Source organism: Amphiura filiformis, chromosome 11 (genome assembly GCF_039555335.1).
Source record: "Amphiura filiformis chromosome 11, Afil_fr2py, whole genome shotgun sequence".
In the NCBI taxonomy this organism is placed as follows: domain Eukaryota; kingdom Metazoa; phylum Echinodermata; class Ophiuroidea; order Amphilepidida; family Amphiuridae; genus Amphiura; species Amphiura filiformis.
Genome location: NC_092638.1, coordinates 59707747 through 59719878, shown reverse-complemented (window position 1 = coordinate 59719878; position 12132 = coordinate 59707747). Strand labels below are relative to the sequence as shown.

Below are 12132 nucleotides of genomic sequence, written 5' to 3'. Positions count from 1 at the left end.
ATTTTAAAAAGATCGTACATTAAGGCTTTACTTTACAGCACGGTAACATAAAGTGCACTCAATAATTTTATGTGTAATCTAAATGATGAGAAAAATCTTAATAATATTACACCCTTATATCTTCATAAAAACCATGATATTTGTACATGTATTTGCATGTGTAATCAAATGGAAATTGTTATAATTGTCAGTTTATAACAAAAATGTTGATACTGCATTTGTACTTGAGATGGCATTAATGGAGAATCTTGGTTTTGATTTGTATAAATTGGGAGAAAAATTTTCTTTACAGGATTAATATGGCAGAAATAAATTGCCTTTTGCAACCCAATCCTTCTACTCCAAGCTATAGATCAGTATTGATGTCAAATTGGCAACAGCTATTGAGGAACCATCCAGTGTCATGGATAAATCACAGGGGCGGTACAGTCTTTTGTCAGTACATTCAAGGAATGCACCATCAGTGGAACTGTACTTGTGGATATGACCTGTGTTTGCTCTGTCCCAAACATGCAAGGCAATGAATACATTGTCATAAGAATCGCACACCATGCCACCTGGATACACACATGCCTCATCTGGATCTTCTTCTATCTTGGGAGTGAAAGAATACAACTCATTTCCTGAGTAATCTATGGCTACCACTTTACTATACACTGAACCTATTGGAGTACAATACCATAGAATTTGCTTCTTGCTATTCACAATGCCTTTCATTACATATGTGGTATCTTGTACCTTTAATTTGATGTGACTTGTTATCTCACCACCTGGACATGCATGTATTGTAATAACACCACGTTCACTGTCACTAACTAGCAAATTACCATCCCTGTCAATAACTGCACATAAAGGGTAAACAGCTGTACTTGGATCCGCACCTTCAGTTAAAATAGAAAAACTGTGGAGGTATGTACCACTTTCACTGAATACTCTAACAATGTGGCTATGGCGCTGTATAATGTACACATTTCCTTGTGGTGAGATACATACTGCTATGATATAGTCAGACCATGGCCCTGCTGTTTCAGGCGAAGTCAGTGACATTTTGTACTTTCCATCACCATCAAGAAGATGAACCTGCTTCATGTAGGAAACCACCATATTGCCATTAGGATGGAGGGCTATTCTTCTAGCCATCACTGGTTGGCCAAGTTGGATCTCCCTTTTCTGTGTCCACTGATGTAGTGTGCCTGTAAACCATGAAAATATAAAATATAATTATCTTATTTTGAGTGATAAAACAATTTTTTAACAGAAAATATTCAATAGTGCTAAAAATTATATGATTAAATGAAACTTTGAATTTGTTTTTACCCCGTTAGTGTTAAATGATTGTTTTGTTTTAGTTTTATTAACCCTCCCATTGATCCAAGGTGCCCTATGTGGTGCCTACCCCCCCCCCCACCCGCTGAAGGGGAGGCACCTCCTTTAGTAGTATTTTGTAACATTAAGGGAAGTTAGGGTTATAATAGTAGATGATTAGACAAATATGAGCAACACCCAACGCAGAGATGCCGCATAAAGTAAGGCAGAGATGCATTGAGTATTTTGCCTTGATTCTCAGGTTTTTGACTGAATTTAGCTTTTTTCAAAATCCAAATTTCCACACTACATGTTTTTTCTTTCAGCCCATTTTGAGACCCACTATTTCAGTCTTTTTCACCAATTACAGGCATTTTGAGTAAAAGCCTTGCATCTGACTCTATTTTTGCCATGTAACTGCCAGTTCAACTGAATCAAGAGCCAAATTTATGTAAGGTGGGATAGGTGTTGTTTAACATGATCTTTGAAAGCAGGTTGAGCCTTCCTGGAGAAGAAACATAGGCATATAGCATCTTATTATAACATCTAGGATGGGCATTCTCAGATAGCGGTGCGTGCAGGGTTCCAAGTGGCGTGTGACCTCACTTTAAAAAATGGACAAAAATAAATAGATAAAACAAAAACTTTCATAAAATTTCAACTCGATGCAACTAAGGCCCAAAAAAAAAAAGGTTTGTCTCAAAGCTTGCGCGTCGTTTTAAAATCGCATCGATTTGACAAAAAAAAGAAATGCGAATTTTTTTTTATTTAAAAAAAATTTTTATAGTTTTTCCAGAAAAATCGGCGAAAATCAGACTTTTTTATCAAAATACCATAAAAAAAGTCGGGAATAAAAAAAAAAAAAAAAAAAAAAATTGCATTTCGCATTTGTTTTTAAATTTCTCGTGAGCTTTGAGACAAACCTTTTTTTTTTTTTGGCCTAATATAATAATATCTTTGTTATGATTTATTGGAGACATGCATGTATTCGGTTGACAGTCAATGAAATCACTTTCTTTTGAGTTTATTTATAATCATTTTGAAGATAAGTGTGACAGTTACAGGGTGCGCTTGCTTCACTCACTCGCATTGGATAGTGGCAGTTCAGTTAATTTTAATTCAGACAATGCACCTATGTTTCAGATGGACATTTTATTTTTGAAAAGACCACACATACCAGTGACATACAATACATAAAAATATTTCGTATAGCCCCCTCTCGAAAACAAGTGCATTGCATACATACTTGCTCAATTACTGTCTGTTCAATTAGCTTAGATTCTTGTATTTTTAAGATATTTGAAAAAATAAAAAAATGTGGTCAAAGACGTCAAAGAAAAGTGTTAGCACAGCTTTAGACCAAACTTGATTTATACTTTTCAAATTCCAAAGTTCAATTTAAAACCCCATTTCTTTTCAATTTTGCCTCATTTTAGGCAGTGCTTGGGTCCACCAAAAGGGTTCGCGACCTTTTCACAAATCTAGTGGTACGGTCCATTCTCAACTAAGGGCATAGACCCTATCGAATCTGTCCACCAATCTGTCCTGCCATTTCAATTGTTATACCGTTCTGGTTATTGGATAGGGTCTATTATATAAGGGATGTTGGTAGGCCTACACCGGTTTTTGTTGCACAAAATTAGGTGAAGCTCCGTGAGGTATATATGGGCGATTATGCATAACATTATTCTGAGCATTAATTTTTTCCTAAACAATGACATTAAGGGGTACTACACCCATTGATTTTTTTTTTTTTTTCTTCTTTTTGTGAAGAAATTACAAAAAAATTGGACAAAGTGGTATGCAAAATGAAGGGCAAATCTTCTCGTTTTATTGGTGGCATCGGTATCAATGTAGCTTACATGCTTTTGAAGATAGAAGCCAAAAGGAGGTACATCACTGATGATTTAAATTCACTTCATTTTGGAAAGCTTACTATCAACGGATTTCGTTAAAATTTTGGATATGTGTTGCTAACACATTAGGGAAATAATGTTGATATGTAAAATGGGAATAAGTGGTCCCTGATTTCTTTTATGACTTCATGAACTTGGTGCTCCACAACTATCAAAAAACGAACCTGTTAAAATGCTTCTATTTTCAATGTCGAGCTATATTTTGTATTTTGAACTTGCAACACTATGTCACTGAAACTTAATTAAGCCATAGGTAACAGGTTACCACAACCACACTACAGCAATGTTGAAAAAGATTGTATTTTTTGTCACCTATACCACCATATTAGGTAGTTTTCCGTAAGCTTCATTTTTGTGATTTTGGTAACTATTTTATATTTATTTGCCCAATCCAACTCAACTAGGCAATCTAAATTGTACTCACCATTTACATCGACCACGGTACTTTAGCCTATCCACACGCCACTCCGCCATCATAGATCCTGTAACAGAAAAACTATCAAAATTGATGCCTCATTATGACATGTATGATATCACAGACTATCACATGTATTCAAAATTGATGCCTGAATTTGACCTGAACCAATTGACCTATAACCTGACCATTGATGACCTTATAGCCTTTTTTAATCTCTTTTCCTAACAACATATTATAGAAGATACATACATGGTGTAGTATTAAATTGTCTATGTGGAAGAGATTATTTAGGCCTATTTAATTTATTCAGTGTTATAATCAGTGAGTATATTTCTATAGATAGTATAACAAAGGATTTAATGTATTCTATTCATGTATTCTACTTGGACATGTTCAATAGAATAAATCATGGTTTGTTATGAAACACACATCTCAGTTACCAGGATACAGTAAACAAAAAAATATATAGGGCTAAAATGATTTTCTAAAATGGATTAAAACCACTTTGTGTGTAGAGATATTTTATAAGTTCAGGACATGAAATGATGAACATATTTATATACTTTATAAATTTGCAACAAAAAAAAGAAGATGGGTACTGATGAAAATCAGGGTATTAAATCGCCTTAAAATTATGAATTTCGTTCTTATTTCAACTGGTTTTATCGATACAGTTTAAATTGAATTATGTTTAATGCCATCATTCCTTCCCAAGAATATCAGCTATTCGCTTGATATTTTCCGATACAGTGACTTTACAAGAATTGTTTTCTGTAACCTAAGTCATTGTTTTAAATAATATTTTCTTGTATTTTATAATTGAATTGTACACAGTTCTTTAGTTTCCAAGTGTCCTTCTCATAGTTTGTATTCAACAAACAAAACAAAATACTAAATTGAAAATAAATGTGTAGGCCTAGGCCCACACCCTCTCAGACACATCCACACAATCAATCAATCAATCAATCAATCAATCAATCAATCAATCAATCAATCAATCAATCAATCAATCAATCAATCAATAAATAAATATTCACCTGAGGAGCCTTAGGGCGAAACAGTCTGTAGTGATATGGAGTAATATTTACTAGTTCTTCTTTATATTGTATAAATAAATAAATAAATAAATAAATAAATAAATAAATAAAGTAATAAATAAATAAATAAAGTAATAAATAAATAAATAAAGTAATAAATAAATAAATAAATAAATATGCAAGGAATGTATTTGCTGGGCCTATTCTGAAAACCTTCATCTTCACATTTTTATATTAAGGTAATGTTTCAACAGTGGGGTTTCAACACGCATGACTGGCATAGCTATTTTGCTGGACAATACTTCGTGATGCGGATGGTCGAATAAATACCGTCAGCGCATCTAATTCTGACAATCGTCCCCATTTCACTAAATGAATTGATTCAAAAAAGTTTATGGTACCCGACATTATTCGGCTTTTTATAAAAATATCGCGGGAAAAGACCAAAATTGAAAAGAAATGGGGTTTCAAATTGAACTTTGGAATTTGAAAAGTATAAATCACGTTAGGTCTAAGGCTGTGCTAACACTTTTCTTTGATGACTTTGACCACAATTTTTTATTTTTTCAAATATCTTAAAAATACAAGAATCTAAGCTAATTGAACAGACAGTAGCATTTTGTGCAAATTTTGTTACACAATTTGACGCCATTCTTTTTTATGGACTTTTTCATTTTACATGTAAAGTCTATGGAGATTTATAGAGAAGGTTGGAAAGGGCGCTATAGCCTCATTTAATGCACTTAAATGCTCATTTAAAAAGAATTAAATACTTCTGGAGAGAGCATTGGCGCCAAACCGGCTTGGAATGTGGTGGGGGAAGACAATCGGCCTGAATTGTCAAAAAGTGGCCGAAAAGAACAAAAAATGGGTCATTTTGCCAAAAGGTGGGGGGGGGACTGTCCCCTGGGATTGATGCCAATGGGAGAGGGGGCTATAGCTAAAACTAAAAATATCCTTCACCTTTGTGGTTATGAAACAAAGGTGAATGGCACTTCAGAATATCCATTTGAGAATGCCTGATCTAGGATTGACAGTCTCAGCGTAATGAGATATCAGCAGGGCTGTGACACTTGTATTCAATCCCTGTATAAAAATTGAAGTCACTTCGCCGGCAGTTTGATTGACAGTTGCTATGCCGGTTGCTATGCAATCCAGTGCGCAGCCTAAAACGTACGTACTTGTGCACGGCTATAATGCGAGTTACTGCTTTATTGGTCAAAAGGACTTATCATGTATTTGATTGGCAGTTGCTAGGGCATTTGAGTGTGCACAATTTGATTAGTTAATTTAATTAGTCTTAGTTCCTCAATCTTGAACGACTGTCGAGGAAGTCTATTTCGAGTTATTTTTCCAAGATGACGCACATCGACTGCCAATTATTCGGACTCTTTCCGGCAAAAATACAGCTTATTTAGCCAGTCTCATCATGGGGTCATCGCAGAGAATATTTTCCTAGCATATTAAGCTAACTCCTCAGGTACTTGGTTTTTCACCATATGATAGTAATGGAAAGAAACGACCAATTGTTCGCCGTTTTTTGCTATTTAATATTTTTTTGAAATGAAGACGTAAACATGCATCACCTCTTCCACAGAAAATACACTCCTACACAGCGCATGCCATCACATGCATGATCGTGCATTGGGCGTGTGATTGACTTCATTTGCGCAAACGTGTGGCTTATCCTACAGTGTATTATTACTCGAGAATCCTTGATATCAGACTATTTGTGAAGAATTAATTGTATGCACATGACTTACCCTCCAAGATTCTCTTCATAGTAGGACGTTTTCGTGGCTCAACTTCCCAGCACTGCTTTATCACATTTCTAATATCTTCAGGGACCTCTTGAGGGATATCTGGTTGAAGGGTTCCATTCCCAACATGGAAGACAACATACCCATACTCCTTCCCATGAAATGGGTTTTGGCGTGTGTATATTGCTAGCAGTAGCATTCCATAAGCATAGATATCAGTGTAGATGGAAAAGGTGGCCTTGTTATCAGCATTGGTGTTGATGATTTCTGGTGCCATAAATTGGTAAGTACCTTTTGCACTTGACAAAGTGAAGGAATCATCAATTTCTCTGGCAAGTCCAAAGTCACAAAGCTTCAGGGTGTTGTTCTCAAACAGCAAACAATTTTTGGGTTTGATATCCCGATGCAAACACTTGTTCTCATGAAGATATCGTATTGCGAGAGCTGATTCTTTTGCCCACTTTCTCTTTAACGCATATGGCAGAGGCCTAGAGGTATCAGAGAGATAATCATGCAGCGAACCACCTTTGGCATACTCAATGAAAATGATATTGACAGGGCCATCCCTATAAAATCCAATCCATGTTACAATATTTGTATGTTTAAGTTTACTCATGATTTCAACCTCTTCTTTTCTCATCCCTCTCACTGTCTTTGCTGCAGCTTCCACATACCCTTTGTATGCATTCTTAAATGTCACTCGGTTTACAGTTCCAAAACCACCTTCTCCAAGCTCCTCATGGAATTCAAGATTGCTGTATTTGATGTCCTTATCCGACACACCAGATCCTGAAAAATAGGCCCCATGTAAGAGACATCATTCATTAGTGCTACAGTTTCAGTGATAATATTTATCTAACAAATGTATGGGGTGGGGGGTACTCATGGATGATAGGGTGTCAGGACGTTTCGCCCCACACCAGTACATACCACTACCAGTTCGCCCCAATACACGTACATACCGCGACCAGTTCGCCCCAATTGACTCACTGTGTAATTTGTAAACTGTAAAGTGCCGTGAATGCAGTGCATGCGGTCATATGGCCAATCAATACAACTTCCAATTGTTTGCATTTATATTCATGTATTATGGAATAATCAATACGACCTATTCATATAATAATAATTAATACGGTATTATAGTAAAAATTATAGGGTCAGTCCATGTCAAAACAGACTGAGTGTACACCCACCCTCTTGGATTTTGCTCTCCTTTGGCTCAAGGGTACCTTTCATGGATCCCTAGGTGAGGTCACAAGAAAATTTTTTTTCCGTATCACGGAGAAATCGTGGCTTTAATATAGGCCTATTATAATACAATATTTCACACAAGAGATATTCAATTTATTTATTCTCTGAGAACAAACTTTTTCTTCTTCAATTTTGTTTTTACTTTAAAAATGTAAAAAAAGGGCGATAGCCTATTTAATGTTTAAAAATGTCAAAGCTTACATTGAACTCTGCCAAATTAATTATGTTTTTAAGATATTGGAGCTACCATGGGTAAAAAATCCAATTAATGGAACAATTTTGTGTAATGTGTTTAGGTGCTGTGCAATAATTATGAGCCCCCCCGGGTAAAATTTCCAAACGGCACACCAAAAATCGCTTGCCCCCCTCTCGGCCCGCCAAAAATCGCTTGCCCCCCCCCCTCTCGGCTCGCCAAAATTCTTTACCCCCCTGAACATGTCACATTTTGGGATCCCAAATTGCAAACCTTAAATGGTCTAGATGTATGTTGTGAGCCCAGCGAGCAGGACAATTTGCATTTTTAAGCGTTTCCGTACTCTTTTCCTAAGCCTTTTAGAGCGTTTTATTAAAAAGGCGCCCTATTAAATCGTGCCAAAAATTGCTTGCCCCCCTCTCAGCTTGCCAAAAATTGCGGTCATTGGTATTTCGGGGCCAAATTGTGATATAAAATTGGATCGATTGAGCCCATTGGTCGAGCATGGTACCAAGATTTTCAAACGCCGCAGCGTTTACTCAGAACAGCAATTTTGCGTATTCGGCACTCTGTCATGATCATAACGATATAATCATGATATTCCGGGAATAATTATGCCAGCTTATGTATTAGCGTATGATATAAATCAATAAAATAAGGCCGACATTTGTATTAACATCATCGAGTTAAAACATCCCGCCTTAAAATTGTTGGCATATTGAGAGGATTAGGACACATCGTACAATGTAAGATGTCCCGTGGTGTTTAAATCAATCATAATTAGTCTGTGATTGACAGGCAAGTTGCAGAAATTAAGAACAAAATGAATCATGATAACTGTCAATTACAATGTACAATATATCTGAAACATTATAAAATTATGATTATATGATTAAAATAATAGCATTTCAATTAAAGATATATATAATAATAAGTTATTGTAAAGAGTTGTAACGCGCATATCAAGCTATATGAATATATAATTATCTGAGACTAATATTTAAAAATTGTTATATCTTTGATTATTTTAAAACATCACAGTTTAGAATGACCAGAAAACTTTCCTGACAGTTGTTACTATAATAATATTTGGCAAAGAATAACCAAATTAAAATTTGACAGAAATCGTATTAATACTGGACTTTAACCAGTTTTGCAAACAAAATCATTGCATTTTTCTTCTTTGTGGCACTACCTCCGGGTCTTAATCAAATTGAGAGCATACTAGGCCTACTTGTCAAGCAATCGATCGTACATCAGTGTGTAAGGCACACGGCCGCGGGCCCGGGGACTTGTCAAGCAAGGTACGCCGTCGGTGTGTTGTGGCACTTTCGCGTGCTTTGGTCACGGTACCATTGATTGAACCAGGATTGAACACATATCACACCCGGCGTTTTCGCGGAAGTGGCAGCAAATATCCGCCGCTTACACGGGGTGCAAAAAGCGGGCAAAAGTCAGTGCACAGCCCGGGTGCACAGCACGGAACCCACAAAACATCTCAAAGCTGCTGCTGGCGTTTGTTTTGCTAGTTGTGCGCAGTTGTCTTTGAAATATGTGGCAAATATTTTTTCCCCTTCAGTCCTTTTAATAGTTTCATTATGTCAAAGAAGATCTTCTCTGATTTAACATATTTATAGGACTGCAAGTTTTGAAAGTTTTGAACATCTCAAACTTATTTTAACTGAGTTTGAGTCGGTAAAATAAAAATACACAAAACTCGCAAGAGTAAGAGTTTTTTGTTGTTTTTATTTTCTTTTATATAATGTTTTGTTTTGCCATATATTATATAAATTATTACACTGGCGATTTATAAGTAATTTACATCATGTTTAACACTAGGCCTACTACAAATCAAATCAAATAGTACTATGCACGCTACGGCAACGTTATACACGGTGAGTCAATTGGGGCGAACTGGTCGTGGTATGTACGTGTATTGGGGCGAACTGGTCGTGGTATGTAATGTGTATTGGGTGAACTTTTTTGGGGCGAATAGGTTTCGGGGTGAGACGTCTCGCATTCGATGATAGTGTATGTTTTTTTACAACACTCCCTAAATGAGTTCCATCCTACCAGCAAAAGTGTACCTCCCCCGACAAAAACAAATGCAATTTTATGGGCCCAATTAACCTATACTCAGATTTTGCATTGTGGGTGTTTTTTTATTTTGTGCTAAAATTACGTAGAATCAGCCGTTTTTGGGCCAAAATTGATTGAATTTGACTAAAACTTTTGAAAAAAATTCTAAACTTTTGCCCAATTTCGAGCTTAGTTGAAAATTGCCTGGAAAACGTTTATGTGAGCTAGGAATGAGCAATTTAGGGATCGGGCTGAAATAATTGAAATCAAGGATATTTCAGCGCTCTGTTTTGGTCAAATTCAGGGGGTCTTTGGGAGCTGCACCAGTGGCGTAGCGTAATGGGGCATGGGGGGGCATCGATCTGAAAATTTTGAAAATCCAATAGGAAACTTGCCGAAAAATGGCTTGTTCCCCCCCACCAGGCCTGGTGCGGCCCCCCCCCCCAATCATGGTCGGTGCCCCCACAATAGGATGACTTATGATACGCCACTGAGCTGCGCTGTCCAAAGACTGGGGTCTTTTCGGGGAGTATACTTGATGGTCATTCGTGTTAAGTGAGCCCCCCCAGCAAAAGCTATTTTACCCCTTGCATTAATAGACCTATAATGAGCAGTGTAGCTCTGATTTTTTTACACAAAATTTTTGATCCCTGTTGGTGAGTAAAAAGTATTTAAGTTCTTTGAAGAGGTGCATGTTGTACCTTTCAAATTATCAGTGTGATTGTCACTAATCTTAAAGCCATATTGTAACATTTCTATAAAAATACATTAGTATTTCTTTTCCATAAAATGTTAATAGCTCTTACTGTTAGATATATGTTCCCTTTCAATTTTGAGCCAAACAAGTGAGGGAAAGAAAATTAAATTAAAATTGACTTCTAGCGCCAATACATGTTACTCCTGCGGTTGTAATACTGAACGACCCTTTGATGTATGTGTTTAACCATCCCGCACTCCATGTACGTACTGTGTTATGAACATCGCATATGTGTTCAACTAATATTTCCATCGTAACTGTCTTATTAAGATAGTTTATTCAAAATCTCAGATTTTGACAAAACTACACCACCTTAAGTCTTTATTTTTGCAGGGTATTATTGTTAACTTAACTGAAACAAACTCAAAGATCCATACAGTGGCCCAGGTCAAATGTATGAGTAACAAATTATAACTTGCAGACAAGGAAAAATCAGACTTTTTGTATTGCTTTGGTAATGCATTGATATACTTTATTGTAAATAATTGATGCAATTCTATTCCCTTTGTGTGAGTCCCTATTGTCCGAAGTGCTGACAATTAGTAAAGGGTGCCACTAAATCAATTTTAAAAGTTTTATTCACCAGTACAATGCTGTTAAAATAGTCCACAGCTTATTTGAGCTTGATTTGGCTTTATTTTCTAAAACTTCGTAATTGTAAGAAAAGCTGAGTGATGTTTGACCCTCAATCTTTGTTTTTATTGAAAAAAAAAATCACATTTGCTGGTGTTAGCACAACATAGGAAACTTAACACAACAAACAATCCATAGTTTCTTCTTCTTCTTCCGGTACTGTGCAAAACTGTTATCATTAGTTAATTTTTTATGTTCATACCACTTTTAAATGCTTATCAATTCCACACTTACCAGCAGCCTTTTGAAAGAAACTTGTTCCTGAAGCCATAGTTGCAGTGTAATACACAAGTCCAATTATTGTTAATACATTTATGAACATTTTCTTGTTATTAGCCCATTCATGATGTATTCGTTTCATAAATATGAATATATTGCTGTCTAAATAAGGAACATCTAGCTGGTTTGTGATATTCTTTTCTGCTGTTGAATGTAATTGTAACATCTAAATAGGCTAATGAAGGTTGGGAATATCCCGTCATGAGAAAGTTCATAGGTTGATTATAGGTAAAGCTACAAAGGGCGTTTTATGTAAGATAAATTTTAGATAATGCAATGATAAACATTTCGGGTTAACTTATTGAAGTTAATAATAACTAAAAAATAATAATTTGCATATATGTGACACAATCTAGTCCATGGATGCCGATGGAGGCTCTTTTGAAAATTGAGTTACTATAATTATTACCTTGTACAAAAATTAGGCTATCATATACTGAAAACTCCAAAGGTCTGGCATACTTGGTTCTAAGGTTAGGAAGTTTTGTGCTGTCTAGTTTCTTA

At 35.9% G+C, this 12132-nt stretch overlaps 1 protein-coding gene across 1 annotated transcript; it reads right to left on the bottom strand.

Annotated features, from left to right (window-relative positions):
- Positions 1-336: 336 nt before the first annotated feature.
- LOC140163822 (uncharacterized) lies at positions 337-11620 on the bottom strand. The gene is made up of 3 exons (XM_072187138.1): positions 11584-11620; positions 6440-7225; positions 337-1193 (listed from the first exon to the last, which is right to left on the bottom strand). The coding sequence occupies exons 1-3, from the start codon at positions 11618-11620 to the stop codon at positions 337-339; spliced, it is 1680 nt and encodes a 559-aa protein (XP_072043239.1).
- Between the last annotated feature and the right edge of the window lie 512 nt (positions 11621-12132).